Source organism: Crocodylus porosus, unplaced genomic scaffold (assembly GCF_001723895.1).
Source record: "Crocodylus porosus isolate Cpor-Errol unplaced genomic scaffold, CroPor_comp1, whole genome shotgun sequence".
Lineage (NCBI taxonomy): Eukaryota > Metazoa > Chordata > Crocodylia > Crocodylidae > Crocodylus > Crocodylus porosus.
Window position 1 is genome coordinate 191,409,747 of NW_017728906.1, and position 17,243 is coordinate 191,426,989.

General features: G+C 45.2%; 1 protein-coding gene across 2 annotated transcripts in view; it reads left to right on the top strand.

Moving 5' to 3' along the window:
• DLG2 (discs large MAGUK scaffold protein 2) overlaps positions 1-17,243 on the top strand; it is a 1,592,593-nt gene that overhangs the window by 262,660 nt on the left and 1,312,690 nt on the right. Inside the window, exon 5 of one of the 2 annotated variants that reach the window (XM_019530402.1) lies at positions 10,194-10,292. The exons of the other annotated variant lie outside the window; for it this stretch is intronic. Within the exon in view, the coding sequence (XP_019385947.1) occupies positions 10,194-10,292 (99 nt within the window). The remainder of the gene's footprint in view (positions 1-10,193; positions 10,293-17,243) is intronic. 2 annotated transcript variants of the gene reach the window in all.

The window sequence follows — 17,243 nt, forward strand, 5'->3', positions numbered from 1 at the left end:
GTCCTTTTCCTTCAGTCCTGCTCAAGGTCCTCAAAAACATGATGGGTCTCTGCTCCCCTTTGTGGCCAGGCTCATAGTAGCCGATAAGCAGATGAGAAGATGCGGGCACCACCTTTTATGTCTGCAGCTGTAGATAGGTTGCTTTGTCCCATACAGTCATGAAACAGAGACCCATTAATGTCATAGAGCTCAAAGGCCAGCGCTGGGGCAGTGATAGCAGGGTGCTGTTGAACAGTACCTGTGTCCTTATATAATATTCAGTACCAGCCTTCCAGATGACATGTTTAAGGCTGCCCTTGCATGGAAAATAATAAGAAAGGTAAGCAAAGCCTCAGGTTTCCCCTGACACCTCTGTTTCCAAAATGATGCTGTGCATTTACAACCTTCTCAGGTCTTTATGATTGACAGTGACTTCTGTATAACGTCAAGCAATCTGTAGAATTAGACTTGTTTTTATGCTGGTGTATCTGAGAGCAGAATTCGCCCCACATCTGTCTGCGTCCTTATCTTTCTGTCTCTCTTAAGTACAACAAGATGTTATCACTTTACAAAGTGATGCTGGGCATGTCGACTGAAGAGGCCCTGCATTCCATGGGGCCTGCTAAGCAGCTGCATGCAGTTACAACCCTCTCACAGCACCAGACATAAGCAAGTCCTCCTATTCCATGTACCCATGGTATTGCTTCTCCCATAGCATCTGCCACCCCAGTCTTCTGAGTCACTTGAATACTCAGGTCAGAAAGTCAAGCAGCGAGCAAGGGATGAAGCTAGGAAGTACACTGGTGATGAAGCTGGATGGAGTTGGGAATATTGCATTGACTGCAGTCAAATGTGCATGTCTGCATCTTTTAAAATGTTGTATTAACATATTAGAGTGGGTAGTGAGTAACTGGTGCAGAAATGCAACGCTTCCAAGTATTTTAATATTGCAGCGACTTGGAAATACATATTTCATAGTTGCTCTCCTTGTGTTGTTTCCCAACCATACCGTATTTAAGTAGCTCTGCCAGTGATTTTATGCTTTATTGGCTCATCATCTGGTATCACTCCATCAGTGTTTATTTGGAGTCACTCCATTGACTTCAAAAAAGTCCATGGCTTTCTTGGAATTTTTACTGAATTTTTTTTTTCTCCAGTCTACATAAAAGACAGAACTTTGCTCAATGCATTTATTAAAAAAATTTACTTGCATACATAGCGAGTCCACATAATTTGTATTTACACCAGTATGGTTATTCTTGACCTCAAATCAGGCAATTGCATATATTTAGATATCATTTACCTGATTTGTGCATAAAAATATTGTGGCAACATTTGGCAATATGCACCTGGGTGTCGAGAGATAGCATAAACTTGGGTTTTATTCCTTTTATATTGTAAGACCTTGAAGCCATTTACATTACAGACAGGGAAGACTATTTAAAAAAAGTTGACATTTTCAATACCTAGTGCTTATACTTATTATGTTATTTTTCAGTATTTCCAGTTTATAGAAGACTCTAAGTACAGTGGTAAAGTCAAATACAGTGCTGCAGCAAATAGGCCTTTTCAAATAACGTCCAATGGACTTGAAAACCTCTGTTTCATAAGAACATGAGACGTGCCAGACTGGGCCAGACCAATGGTTCAGCTAGCCCAGTATTTCGTCTCTGACAATGGCAGAAGTGGATGCTACAGAGACTATCACTAGTGATACCCCATTCCTGTTCAAGAAGGGCAGGTCCTTCCTTAGGTAGATCCCTATCTTGGTTTATAGATGCCACGTCCCCAAATGTTCTATTCAATAGCCATTAATGAATAGATTTATCATCCATGAATTTATCCAGTCCCTCTTTGAACCTGGCTATGTTGATGCTGTCCACCTCCACTACCTCCTGTAACAGTGAATTCTACAAGTTAACTACATGTTCCCTCGAAAAGTATTTTCTGTTGTTAGATTTAAACCTGTCACCTACTAATTTAAGAGGGCTCCCCCTAGCTGGGGGACTTGGTGAATGATAGATCTTTGTTCACTTAATTTTATAGACCTTTATTGTATTCTCCCTCCTCCCTCCTGCCCCCATCATTTTCCTTTCCAAACTGGAGCATCCTAGCCTTTTTAGACTCTTCTGGTATAGCAACTGTTTCAGGCCCCCTGACCATTTTGATTGCGCTTGTCCATACCTTTTCTAATTCCGTTACATCCTTTTTGAGATGTGGGGACCAGAACTACACATAGTATTCAAGATGTGGGTACACCACAGATTTGTATAATGGCATTTGTATAATGGCATGATGACATTTAATTGGCTTTTTTGGTTGCCACTACATATTGAGCTGATATTTTTAGAGAGCTATCTATAATGACTCCAAGGTCTCTTTCCTGAGTAATAATAATTAGTTCAGAACCTAGCATTGTGCACATATAATTGAGATTTATTTTTCCTCAGGTGCATTATCTTGCACTTGTCAACATTTGAAGTAGATCTGCCAATTAGTTTCTGTATGCTAATAGCAACAAGTGAATAGATTTGTTAAAACTTATCCTAAAATCTGATTTCTATTTAAACATTTTTAAGCAAAAATATAATTCTTGCAAGCCACGTTTATTGTATTAATTTCTTACAGGGTTAACTTGCCAGCTTTCATATTTCTGGTGTCTCCATAACCTTCCTGAGCACGAGCCAAAGGCTGAATCAGTCCATAAGGGCATTTTTAATGGCCTTTGCATATATTGATCATTTTTAAAATTTACCTTCCTTTCTACTTATGTATTAGGAAAATATTGGCAAAATAAGAGCGCACTTTTTACAGAGTTGTGGTCCATTTTCCGAGGATTTCATATTACCATTCCTCTAGGGAAGCGGTTTTCAACTTTTTTCCATTTGTGGACCCCTAAAAAATTTCAAATGGACGTGCAAGACCCCATTGGAAATTTTGAATGGAGGTGCAGACCCCTTTGAATTGTAAGCAGGAGTATTCCAATACTTTTGATTGATCAGAATTATCTTTTGTTAACCCCCTTCGACATAGTCTGTGGGCCCGGGGGAGGGTGGGGAGGAGCATGGACTGCAGGTAGAAAACCACTGGTCTAGAGAGATGAAGCCAGGTGGGGAGAGGTGGGGTGAGAAGTTGTACCCTCCTCTGATTCCTGGTTGATGCGGTTTTTAAAACCAACTGCTTGGAAGTGGCAGCAGCACATTTATTTAGGCAGCAGAGAGAGAGTCACTTGTAAGTGTTAGCTGCTCCTGGTAATGTGGCTCCTATTTCACAGACCTGGAAACTTATTTTAAAATCTAGCTAAAAACATTAACTCAGGTGAACATAAGCTCTGGTGTGGAAATAAGATTTGGTGAAGCAACAGATGCACCACCAAGAAGCTCAAGAAGACTTGATTTCTTTTACGAATCTGAAAAAGATACACATTTAATTCTAATGCCAACAGGACTAAAGAAACAGCATATTTTGATTATTTTGCCTACTTTGTTGTGTTTTTAATACATTTTGATTATTTTGCCTACTTTGTTGTGTTTTTAATACATTATGTATGATATAGCAAATTAATGCACATTCCAATAAAGTTATAATTGTTTTGCTTCAATCTGAAACTGAATAACATAGTCCTGCCCTGCTAGAATATTAGTAACACTTCTAGTTTCTTTTTACCTATGGCAACATATTATGCTGTCTGCATGTATGCACAACACTACCTGCACCCCAGTTTTCAAAATCCTAGATCTGACCAGGGATTCAGCACTCTGTATCCTCCACTGTTGGGTCTTTTCTGGTCCTTATTCAGTTTTGGAGTAGAGCATTATTTAATGGCTATTAGTGATCTTTAGTGAAAGCAGTGTGAAAATCATGGGACAGTCTGGCTGGAAGGGACCTCAGGAATCCATCTAGTCCAGCCCCCTGGGAAGTTGGAAGTATCTTTGGTGTTCCTACTGTTCAGTTTTCTCACAGAGAGTGGTGCTTCTCTGAAAGTCCTAGGTCCTGCTGTCAGGAGTTGGAAAAGAAACAGATTTTGTTAAAAATAAAGTCAGTTGCTAAGCTGTGGCAGTTGCAAAGAGAAGCTGGAAGGTGTAAAAGCTAGATGCTCAAACCTTAAAGATAGCAAATTCATAGAATCCAAAATGTATCATTTAAAAAAAAAAATGCCATGAGATTTTTTTTTGGGTGAGCCTGACTCAGGATTTTGGAATGCTTGGGATTGGTGATGCTGACTTCTAGTACTATCAACTCTCATGGCTTTTTTGAGTCTCAGATTTTATGAAGTGTTTGAAGATCTGGTAAAGTGATGATATGAAAATTTCATTTTTTTATTTAAAAAAACAAGGTTAATTTCTAGTCCTCATGGTCCTGAAAAGAGCTTGAAAATATGAAGTATGTGCAACCCCAGGTCTCATAAGCTAAAAGATGAAAAAAGAACCCCAATTTTATAAATGAGTCTTTAAAAAAAAGTATTTATAGGAATCCAACTTATGATTTGGTTTTGGCAACAGTAGCTTCCTTCTGTCTTCTCCTACCCATAAACAGGACAAGCTGCTGCTCTCAGATCAGGCCAGATTGTGAAATACAACATTTGATTGACTAAAAAAGTAGATTACTGGGTGAAAATGATGCAAATTGTGTTAATACTACTCCCTCTCCGAGGTCTTGCTTTCAGGTTCTGCGAGAATGTTTGTGTTTTAATATCAGACTATATAAAGCATATGAGCTCACATTCTTGTAAAACAAATGTTTAACTCAAAGTAGTTCATCTGTTAGAGGCAGGAAAGATAAATAAGTAAAACGCTTGTCTAACATCCTTCATGTTATGAGAAAAGAACAAAGGCTCTTTGGCCTATATGCAATGAGTGTATGAAGGTGTCAGTCCATGTCCTCTAGGGCAGTGGTTCTCAACCTATTTTGCACCGGACCCATCTGTAAACATCAATGGCCAGTTTCAACCCAGTGCCCCTCACTCCTGACCCACTGCCCCCAGGTCCCATCCCCACTGTGTGGAACCGGGGCTGGGTGTTTGGGGCAGGGTTGGGGAAGCTGCAAAGGAATAGCCATGGTTTCCTACATTTTTCTCCTTTAAAGGAGAACACTTTTTAAAGTTTGTTCACAACCCTTTCATATATTCTTGCGACCCACTTTTGGGTCATGACCCACGGGTTGAGAAACACTGCTCTAGTGAATAGGTTTCCACACCACATAGATTTTATAGACATTAGGGCTGGAAGAAACCTCATGAGATTATCAGGTCCAGCCCCCTGCCTTAGGGGCAGGAGTCAGCTGGGGTCAGATGACCCTAGCAAGAGAAGCATCCATACGTTTCCACTGTCACCCAAGTTGGTGTCTGCCCACCTGACAGACCAGTGGTCAAAGAGGTAGTGGAGGTGGGCTGTGTGGAAAGCCTTGCGATGCTCCATTCCCATTTGGTAAATTAAAAAGGCTCTCAGTCTAGTACTTTTTACAAGGACCTAATTCATTCAAGTACTTAAAGGGAAGAAGAAGGAAAGAGGGAGGGGGAAACAGTTTCTTTTACTGCTGCTAGGAAGTGAGGTCATGTGCTTATTGACTGAAATAATCAGTACCAAACATTATCACATTAAGTCCAGTCTGGCACTGTCTGAGTGGCCAGGTTGCCAGGAGCGAGTACAATTTATCTGTCTGTCTGCCTCATTTCCTCCTTCTGATCTGGCAGTATACTTATAAAAAGCAAGATCAGTTATATACAGTAAAAGCTTTGTTATCGAACATGAGAGGGCTAAGGCAGGGTGCTGGTTTTCTAAAAATTCCAGTTATCTGAGAGTTATACCTATCAAGGAAGACAGGAGTGCAGTGTGGCCACCCCTGCCGGGAAGAGCCCAGCACCTTGGCCCCAGCCCGCAGTGGCAGCCCACCCTGCTCCGCGCAGAACCGGGGCACATGCCCCCTGTGCCTCCCGGGGCACATGCAGCGGCGGGAGCCGCCACCACTGCCCACACCCCTGGACAAGCCACGACTCCGTCCTGCGCCCTGCCTCACCCCGCTCTGGCTGTGCATCAGAAATACTTGATGTGCATGCCGGATAGACTTGGCAAAGATTCTGGTTGCTAAAGTGCAGATTTGTATTGGGGGATATTGGAAATTCCAGTTAATAGAGTATTTCAGTTAGTAAAATGCTAGTTAACACAGTGTTTACTGTATTTAGGGCAAAACTCTGCTATGTTCTTAGGCAGGTATACTACAAAGCTCAGGAGGACCCAATACCCTGACCCAGAATGACAAACTACTGTGCTCTTGGGTGCCAGACTGAGGTCTGGCTTACATGTTGGATGCTTTATAACTACACAGGGAAGTGACCAATTGTGTTGGAAGTCTGATTAGATCTTCTGCATCACCACACCGCACTTTACAGAGGGTATAGAAAGAACAAATGCTTTTCCTTCTTGAAGCTGTGGAAAAGAACCACTGCAAAGCAAAGATACTTCATTGTGAAATCTTGTTGATATTGTGGAATACAGATATGTTGGGCCAGATTTTCTATTTCCCCATCATCTCACTAGGGATTTTCTAGAAGTAAGGGGCAGCCACTGAAATTGGTAGGGGACAGGATTAAAGAAACAAGAGAAAAGGCTTTTCTATTAAATGTATAGTTAACTTGTGGAAATCATTGCTACAGGAAGTGGTAGACACAGAGAAGAGACAAGTTCCAAAAACGATTAGACAAATTCATGGATGGAGATTCCATCACCTCTCTGGGTAAGCTGTTCCAGTGCTTTACTACCCTCCTAGTGAGAAGTCTTCCTAATATCTAACCTAACAGATAGTTTAGTTATTTCCCTCTAAATCATCCACAGCTACCACTGTTGGAAAAAGAAAACTGGGCTGGATGGACCACTTGTCTTATTTTGTATGGCACTTCTTTTGTTTTTTGATGTAGGGCAGGGCTGTCTAACTGGCAGACCACAGGCTTCATGCAGCCTGTGAGGCAGTGGCGATGCATAGGGGGTGCATAGGGGGTCACGTGCACCCCCTGAGAGTGCTGATACACCCCTGACAGGCCGTGCTCCCCGCTTAGGTGATGGGGGGGGGGGCAGTAGGGAGCACTAGTGCCTCTGCTGCAAGCTCCGGGCAGGGAGTGGGAGTGGTGGATGAAGTGGCTTGGACAATTCTGGGAGTATTGTGGCTGCTTCCTGGTCAGCATAATTGGCTGCAGGGAGACCCCCTCCCTGGTCGGCGAGATTGGCCACAGGGTTCCCATCCTTCCCAGTCGCTGACTGGTTGCTGGGGGGGCATGTCTCCCCCCCCGACTAAGGTGGCACCAGTCACCAGTGCTGTGAGGTGTTAAGCCAAAGCCCCTGGGCTTCTGCCTCGCTGTTGCCCCACCCCTTCCTCCACTACCTCCTGCTGTAACAGCACCTGGAGCATCCAGTCTCCAGGCTTCTCCCTCCTCTGGCTTTTGCTGCCTGTCCACATCCCAAGGGGTGGGATTATGCAGTTTAGTGTGGCCAGGGTAAGTAAGGGTGACTCTGGGGCCAGGTGGAAAGGTGGTGCAGTGATGGGGAGGGGGGATTTCCAGGGGCACAGTACAGCAGTGCAGGGGGTGTCCATGCAGTGCATGGCCTGGGAGGCCTGTAGATTGCCCTGATGGGGCCCACGTGCATACACCCCCTGCTTGTGCAGCCTGCAGGGTATTTTACCCCCTGCCATTTAGAACTTGGACAGTACTGGTGTAGGGGAATCTTAAAGTGGTACAAAACCAACATAGGTGGCTCCTACTTTTAGCCCTCTGAATATAGGGGACCATGAGGAGGTACGGTTGAAGTACGTTGTTCCCTGGTACTCCTTTGGCAGTGGAATCACACTTGGGGACCATTCCATCAAGTCCAAGTTATGACAGTGACTAAACTAGCTCCTGGCTGTTATCAGAGGAGTTAGAGCCTCTTCAGGTCCTGGAGCTGAGAATATGGCCTATAAAATACAAGTCAGATCTTGCTTTCTGTGACAGGGGGCTGTCTTCAGCTGCATTTTTTTTGTTCTTTTTTAAATATGTTGGTATGTGTGCCCCCGTCAAGTCTTGCTGGGTTTTTCTTCTCTGGGGATCAGCTTCCCCTCCTTTACTCTCCTGCCATGACTTGATGTTACTTGGTTCTAAAGAAAAAGGGAGGCTGACCCACAGGTTCCCAGACAGGCTCCAGGCTCACCACGCATAGGATAATGAAGTGTTGCCTTAAGGGCAAAAATGCACGCTCCTGCCTCCCCTTGATGTGTCCTGTGCCTTGCAGATGGTTTCATAAATTTCTCTTTACGTTAGGGTCTCAGCCGCTGTGAGCATAACCTCTCTCCCTCTAGCTAGGCCTGTCAGACAAAACCCACTAATTGGGGCTTGACTCTGAGGCTCTAGCTCTCTAACTCACTCGGGCTCAAGGCCCTCCATTCCATGCTTTCTGTGACACCAGGCCTACTAGCCCTTCTATACTGTGTGCCCCTCTGGTGCCAGACTGTTGGGGCCTCAGCCCCCTTTGGCTTTGCCCATCTTTCTGTAGTTAGGGCCCTTTGCCTAAGTCCACCCGCTAGGACCTAGCTCCACAGCTCCTATCACCCCTTCAAGTGACTTTGGGCTCGTGGCCCTTGTGTGGCACCCCCAGTGCAGCAGGGCTTCTTGAGCCCTCTATCACAGCACCCCTTGGTGCTAATGAGGCCTCCTCCACCCCTACAGCCTCAGCCACAAACCACCAGCTCTTATTAACATCGAACATAAACCATAGGTTCCTATGGCCATATAATGAAAATAATAATAAAGAATTAAGAGAGGCAAAGTGTCCCCTTACTTTATGTGATCATTCTTCTGTCTCACAGCGTGGCGTATTCTTCCCAAAGAGGCTGCTTCAACTGCACCATAGTCATTGGGAGTCCCCCTCTCTGCTGCCTCTCAGACCCTCTCCACTTGCGGTTTATATGGTTCTGGCCTTCCCCTTCCTGTCACCTGACCAGCTGGCAGGGCTTGATCCTTAACACCTACTCGACCGGCCGGCTGCACCCGGAAGGTTCTGGATTTAAAGGGATTGCCCTGTTTCTTGGTAACAGGGCTAGGGTTCCCTGTTACACTTTCCGTCATTGAAAGATCAGTGAAGTGAATCCACAGTTCAGTTACCTCATGTTTACATCCATGTAACTGAGACCACACAGTGGCCTGACACCAAAATAAACAAAATAAACTGATCCTGCAGTTACTCACACCTATAAAGTTATTCCTCCTTGAAGTCCTGTAGAAGAGAAGGGTCCCAATATTTCTCATCTTAGTGTAAATGTGGAGTAAAACTGATGTGAGCTATGAGAATTAAGTGCCTGTGAGTGACTTCAGAATTAAGTGCAAAAATAAATAAAAGACAAGAGGATTAATATTAGAGTGCTTAATGTATGCACATTAATTCGCATGAATGTGCCTGTATTAAACTGAAGTCAGTAGAGCCATGTTAACTACATGAGGTGTGCATCTAGCCTATTTTTATGTATTAATAATTTATTAAGCAGCCCTAGGTTTAGCAAGGTATAGAACAAACAGTAGGCACACGTTTTGCCTGTCTGTAAAGAGAAATGTCACTAATATTAACTACATCTGTAGTTATATTTCCTTTACAGGACTTCAGGTGAACATTTTGGGGGGTTATAATTTTCACGTGCTTTGAATCTGTGGTTCAGAGTGAAACACCAGAGTTGCCAAATTTCACCAGTTTGCTTTGAAACAAAGAATTCCCAATATTTGCACTGTTTTGCTTAAATCCAGAGATTGGTCTGTTCAGGATAGTCATGCTGAATTCTTTTTGTGAAAATTTCATATTTTTTAAAGAATTAAATGTAGATAACATTACATTTTTCTAGAGATGTGACAATGTTCTAATGAGCATTTCAAACTGGTGGTTTCCTGTCAGACTTTATAAGTTGAATAGTGCTGAATCTAAGCAATTTACATTAATTTTTAAAACTCTAATCTGAAGTGGTACTTGAGGACAGCTTTGAGTACTATTGGTTGACTGCTGGCTATGCAGTGCAGTTTTAGAGAAAGAGGAAAACCCTTTTCATTGATTACCATTTATCTTAGCAAGAATCAGACAGATGGGGTGCGTAATTGAGTAGTTATTTCAAATCTTTATTTACCAACGTTAAGCTTAGGAAGAATTGTAACTATTGTTAGTCATGAGCTTTTGGATTCCAGGCGTTATGAATGTAAACTGATGAAGCATGTGTTGTATTTTCTAGAAAAAAAAAATCATCATTTTTATGGAACCTCAAGAAAATTACACAGAGCAAGCCAATGGGCATTGCATATGAAATTTCTGGTAATTATATCTTGTCAAAAGCTCAACTTTTTTTCTCCTTTATACTTTAGAAATATGGTAATTGTCCCTTTTTCCCTTGTAGTTAATTATAAATTTCAGGAAAAATTAAGTCCGTTTAAATCTCTTTTTTTTTTCTTGGTCTCTATGGTAGCAGCAAGAATAGGCAGGAATTACTTTGATCTCTATTTCTGAGTGGCATTTCGTTTCTTCCAAGCATTGACCTTGTTTAGTGCAACTGAAATTTTCAATAGATTTCATTAGCTTATAATATGCTGATCTTGGGGAGATGTCTTTATGAGCCTGTTTTAACTAAGAAAGAAACAAGCAATTTGTTTTCTAAATCTATGAACAGCTGCATAAACCAGTGAAGAAAATGTTCAATTAACTGCTCAGGAGCATACAGTTAGAGCTTAATACTGCACAGCACTGGAGAGTTGCACATTGCACATATAAGCATGAAGTAGAAAGAGATGAGCAGGACAGAAAACACAGTGGAGCCTGCTCCTGCATTAATGAGAGCGCTGCTTTATGGCTGCTAATATATAGAAGCTTAGTAGGTATCCACTGGCCAATAATCTTTGGAGTATATGTGGGCACAGGTGTTATGATCATTGCTTCTTACAGTGAGCAATGTTGCATTCTGCTATGGATTTTAAGCATCTAGGACTGATTAAGTGGTTCATCCTGAAAAGTCCTCAAGGCATGTTTTGGTGGCCACTGGAGGCATGGAGAAAAGGAGTTGTTGGCCTGTAACACACGCTTACCATAGACTTGAAATTCATTTTGTTTTAATCTTGTTTGCTACCAGCAATTTTGCTTCTCTCTCTCTTTTTAGCTGGTACAAGGCCCTTGAGTGCTGTTCACATCTGTAAGTGCAGTGGGAAGGAAGGGCCTATTTAAAAGTGAATAACTCTGGTATGGAATAATGTGCAGTCATAACTCCCCAGATCCATGATCCTTTGTTTCATCAGTAGACTACTGTTGAGCTCTCCTTTTTCTGCACCAAGGATGTTTCATGCAGCCAAGAAGAGTTCTAGATGAGTGGAACTGGGTATCAGGGCTAAGTACAGACAGTTAAAAAGCTTGAGGCTGAATTGATTCAATCTTTTTAGGCTAGTCTAAGCTTCAAAAATTGAGCCAATATGCAAATGAACAGACATTCACTTTTGATTCAGGAAACACAGCCACATGCCTACAGCGGCTCATGCCAGAAGCCAGGGGGTGCTACAGCACAGCTCTCTGGTACATAAACAGTATGGGTTGTGCATTTGCTTCCTCTTCCTGCTGCCCCTGAAGTTTCTGGGATTTGCAGTCCAGACTCACAACAGCAGGACTCTGCAGGGTAGGTCCTCACTTCCTCTTCCTGTTTCCAGGTGCCTCTGGGATTTGTAGTCTACAGTCGCAGCAGCCCCCGCTTAAACAGGACCGTCCCTCCAGATCCTAGTCTCTCTCTTCTCCTCCTGTTTAAGAAGCTTAGAGACTCATTATCTCTCTTCAGAATCATAGATCCACCCATGGAGACCAGTCTTCAGCAGCAGCAAGACGTTTAATGAAGCTGGAGAGGGAGAGTGAATCAACTAAAGATTAGATTCTGTCCCTGCTCTATGTGGCCATACCTCCACAAAAATCTTTCCCCCCGCTTCATTATGCCTTCCCAAAAACAAGGTGCATGTATTATTTGGAGGCATGCACTATGCAAAAAAAAAAGAAGGTAATATTCATATAATGCCTCTGAAGAGAATTCATAGGCTGTTACCATCAGTACACAAATGAGGGACATCTTTGTGATTCATAACAAGTACTTACACCACTGCCAACCAGCTGTTCATTACATAGATGGGAAGTTTGCTAAAGCTAAACCTGAAGGACATGGAAGTCATGTATGTAGGCTTTCAAGCATTGCTTATTCCTTTACTTGATGCTCTGCCTCCATAAATGATCACAGCATTCTGCAATTCAGGGTTCCTCTGAGATATCTCACTGATTCAGGATTCATAAATAGCCACACTTTCCGTGCTTGGAAGCTGCTGTAGTTGATCATGATCTGGTCTTGATCATACATACTTTCCATATTTCCTGACTAGGTTATTACAGTGCAGTTTACCTGGGTTTGAAGGTGTCAGACATGAAAACATGACAACTGGGGCAGAAAGCAAAGTGAAAGCAGTCTGTGCTGCACCAGCTCTTTATCCAATGTTAAAGCTATTAGGTGATCTCATTCAATATTTTTAAGGCTTTGACTCAGTTTATACTACGCAGCTATGCTTGCTAGAAAGTGTGATCTTCTGAAATCCCTAGCATGTATAGATATGCAATGTAAAGCCCCTGGTGCTGATATTGCTACTAGAGAAGCTCTGCCAACATAGCAAGCTACGGTTCTGTAATGTGGACAAGTCTTCTGATTGGATGGGGCTGAATTCACCTGAAGGATACCATATTTCCTGGGACGATAACTAGTCAAAACAGTTTTGTTCATCAGAAGCAATGGAACTTCTCCAGGGGGAAGCTTCTTTGCATGGGAAATAGGACTGCCCTGGGGACTGGTGCAAGCCTGGGAAATTTTCCAGTTGCCATTTTCCTGTTTGAATGGAATGGGAAAAGCTTTCCATTTTCCCATTCAAATGGAGAACTCATGTTTGAACTTGCTTTCCCACACACAGGACTGACTACACTGCATGTTATTTGTAGCTAAATTTATTAATAAACATTGATGAAAACAAAACAACACACCACTTCCCTCTCTCATGAGCAGTGAGTGTGGGGAGAGACTTCAACAGGATGGGTTTCACTACTTCCTTCATTTTTATTTCTGACAGCTGTTCTGATTCTTAGTTGACCTCATACTGCACTCCTTATGTTGGTAGAAAACTCCCACTGCCTTCAATAGTAGTGTTGGTAATAGTGGTCAGGTGTAGAAAATATTGCTATAATTAATATGGCAGAAAAAAATCCATTTTTCTATGTTTACAGATGCAACACAGTCGTGGTGAGTTTGTTTGCTTGTTTTTTTATGTTTTTAAAATTATAAATATCTACAGGAATGGCTGATAGTGAAAGCAGATTTGTAACTGAGCTCCATACAGATTCTTCTGGTAGAATAAAATGTGAAAGAAAATACTTCTACCACTGTAAAATGTTATGATTTTTTAAACTTTTTTTAGACCAAGGAAGAGGGAAAATATAGCAGAAGTTGGAAATGTAAATGCAGCCTGGCTATCAGTCTCAGAGATCCTGAAAAGAAGTTCACCTGAGTAAACCCATTGGTTTGTGTGGGGACCTATGGCAAAGAAACACCACCAAGTATTTCCTGTTGCAAGATCAGTTGGAAATAGAGGATTTGATTTCCAAAGATATGATCAGAAATTTGCATCTTAAGAATGTTGTTGACAATAACTGATACATTGGTTCATCAAAATGTATTTATGGTTTTATTGCTTTTGTTAAAGTACATAGGCTAAGTACAGACAGTCAAAAAACCTAAGGCAGAATCAATTCAATCTTTCCAGGTTTCTCTAAACTGCACAAATTGGGCCAAAAGTGAACTGACTTTATGTTATCATTTCAGTCTGGAAAGACACCCAGAATCCTGCACTGGCCCAGGCTAGAAGGCCGGGGGTGCTAGAGCATGCCTCCCAGGCTGCTGGCCCTATCTAAGTCCAGCTGAGTGGGGCCCATCCCTGATTGGCTGCCTCTCACATGTCCCTCATCCCCTGCTGTCCCCCCACAGGAAAAGGGCAGAAGCCCCCCATCCAGGTGCCAGTCACTGCAGCCAGGTGTCTGCTTGGTCTGCTCTGTGGTGGGAGCAGAGGGGGATTTCCCCCCCTACCCCTTCCCCTTGTGTGGTCAGGCCATGGCTCAGCCTTACCCCCACAGGTGAGAGAGGGGAGCAGTTCTCTCCACCAATGTCAGCCCCCTCAGTCAGGTGTCTGTCCATGTGGAGGGAGCCCCATGCCTCAGTGGGTTTCCCCCACCCTGGCCCAGGATCCACTGAGCCCTGATCTGCTCCACTGTGCAGGGAAGGTGGTGGAGGAATCCCTCTTTGCTCCCATAGCAGGGCAGACTAGGGCTTGGGGGACCCTGGGCTAGGGCTGGGGGCCTCTCACTTCCCTTGCCTCCCACTGCCTGCAGGGCTGACAGGTGTAGGCAGGATGCAGGCTGGGGAGCAGAGACTTTGCTGCCTCAGCTCTATGACAGACTAAGGGCGGGGCCAACTAGGTGCTGGACTGGAGCAGCAGAGTGAGCCATCATCGAGCAGGCTGCCCTGTGAGAGGGGCTAGCAGGGGGCTTCATAGTTTCCTGGGGTGCTGGGGGACGTGAAAGGTAACTTGTGTCCGGAAGGGATCTGAGACAGAAGTTCAATAGAACAGTCTAACCTAAAGCGATTCAATCTGATACTACATCTGTTGAGGTCTAACTTAAATTGGGTTTGGCCATTTCGAAATTGGTCTATATGCACTGAACTTCTGTTCTGTGATAAGTTTAGACCAGTTTCCAATCATTCATACTGGTTTATGCATAATTTCTGTCCCTAGCCGTAATCTCCTGGCACAATCACAGTTCTCCTCTTAGGAGATCAAAACACATCTACAGAAAACTATCACAGTTAGCCTCTGGAGCAGTGAAAGAAGTGCCCCCGAAGCCCCCCAGAAACCCCCCAGCAGCCGTGGAGCCCCCCACTGACCCCCAGCACAGCTGGAGGTAAGCAGGGCCTGTGGTGGGAGGGGGTTAACCCCTTAGTGAGTGGCAGGAGGTGGCTGAGTGGAGCTGGGTTGGGTCTTGCCCTGCTCATGCCCCTACTTTGCCCAGTCCCCCAGGGAGCCACGCAACTGGAGCCATGCAAACAGGCTGTGTAAACAGGCATGCTTGTCTGCCAGTGTGTGAGTTAGCATGGAGTTCGTGCAGGAGGGTGTGCAGGAGGGCCCGAGGCCCTGCCTGCGAGCTCCATAAGGTAGATGGACTCAGGCCGAGCCCACTTACCAGCAGCATGCCACGGATGGGCATACGCTGCACCCCGAAGGTCCGCTCGGGCTCTGCGGCCCCCCCATTGGGCACCTCAGAGACGGCCACCCAGACGGAGCCCATGGTTCTGGGCTCCACACAAACGGAGCCTCTGGCTCTTGGCTGCGGGGGCTGCCTGTCCCTTTTTCAGGCTCTGGGGTCTGGAAGCATGGGCACCTCCCCTTGTGGGGTCTTCTCTCTTTTGGGGTCTCTGGCGTGACAGCTGGAGGAGCTCCAGGCCACAGTCCAGAGACTGCACGCCATCAGGGGCTGTGAGCAGGAGGTAGACTCCTACTGCCAGGCCCTTCTCCCCCGGGAGCCACGGTATCCCTCCAGGACAAGGGAGAACTCTGGGACCTCCCATTCTGTCCAGTCAGGGGCATGGCCAAGTTAGTCAAGGGCCCTAAGGCCTGCTGCACCAAGACCCCTGCCCCGCCGGAGCTTAGCAACAGGTACGCACCTCTTGCTGCTCCAGCAGAGCCTGCTGAGTTGCTAGCTCCCACAGGCAACACAAGCTCAACTGCAGCTACCACCCCCACTCTCCCCAAGACAAAATGTAAGGTGTTTGTTGTGGGAGACTCCATCCTGAGGGGGACTGAGGGGGTAATCTGCCTCCCCTGACCCCTTGGCCCAGGAAGTCTGCTGCTTCCCGGGGGCCCTCATTTGAGACCTTGCAGAGAGGATCCCTAAGCTCCTCCAGCCCACAGACCACTGTCCCATGCTCCTTATTCATGTGGGCACCAATGACACGGCTTGGAGCGCTCCCAGTCAGGTCTTGAGGTGCTACAGGGATTTGGGAGTGGGGCTAAAGGGTCTGGGGGCACAGGTGGTGTTCTCTTCAATCCTTCCAGACTCAGGGTATGGGCTGAGGAGGGAGAGGAGGATCCACGTAGTTAACCAAAGACTGCGGCGCTGGTGTCATCGGGAAGACTTTGGCTTCCATGACCACAGCCCAGTCTTTGGCAAGAGAGGCAGTAAGCTGCTGGGAAGAGATGGCCTCCACCTCTCTCCCCTGGGGAGGAGGCTCTTCTCAGCCAGACTGGCTGACCTGCTCCACCGGGCTTTAAACTAAGCCCGCTGGAGAATGGGGGGACTACTGCCACTGCTGGCCCACTGAGCAACCGTTGCAAAGTCAGCAGACCAAGGCACTTAAGGGAGCCCGCCCCTGCCCCAGCCCTGGTACAATCTGTGGGCAAGGCAAGAGTCCCCAAGGGGACACTTATCTGCCTGCACGCAAATGCCAGAAGCTTTGGGAATAAGCAGGAGGAGCTCATCCTCCTGCTTAATCCAAGTAATTATGACATCATAGGGATAACAGAGACCACCCATGACTGGACCATGAGTATAGATGGCTATACCCTGTACAGGAGGGATTGTGTAGATAAAAGGGGCGGGGGTGTAGCTCTCTATGTTAAGGAAAGCTACGCACCCCTGCAAGCTGATGTTGGTGACCACGGTGGATGACTGGAGACCCTCTGGGTTAAAATCTGTGGGGAACACGGCACAGGGAACACAACGGTGGGAGTCTACTACAGACCTCCCACCCAAAGTCAAGAGCTTGACCAGGAGTTCGACTGGGAACTAGCTGAGGCTGCATGGTCCAGGACCATGGTTGTCATGGGTGACTTCAGTTACCCAGACATCTCGTGGGAGGATCACTCAGCAAAATCTGAGTGGTCACAAAGCTTCCTCTCATGAGTGGATGACCTCTACCTGACTCAAGAAGTCTATGGGCCAAGGAGAGGTAAAGCGCTGCTCTACCTGGTACTGGCTACTGGGGATGACCTAATCAGTGACCTAGTGATGGATGGGAAGCTGGGTGACAGCGACCATGAGCTGATCACCTTTACCATCCATCGTAAAGCTGGCAAGTCAGTCAGCAACACAAAAGTCCTTGACTTCAGGAAAGCTGACTTTGACAAGCTCAGGAAGCTTGTCAGTGAGGCCCTAAGG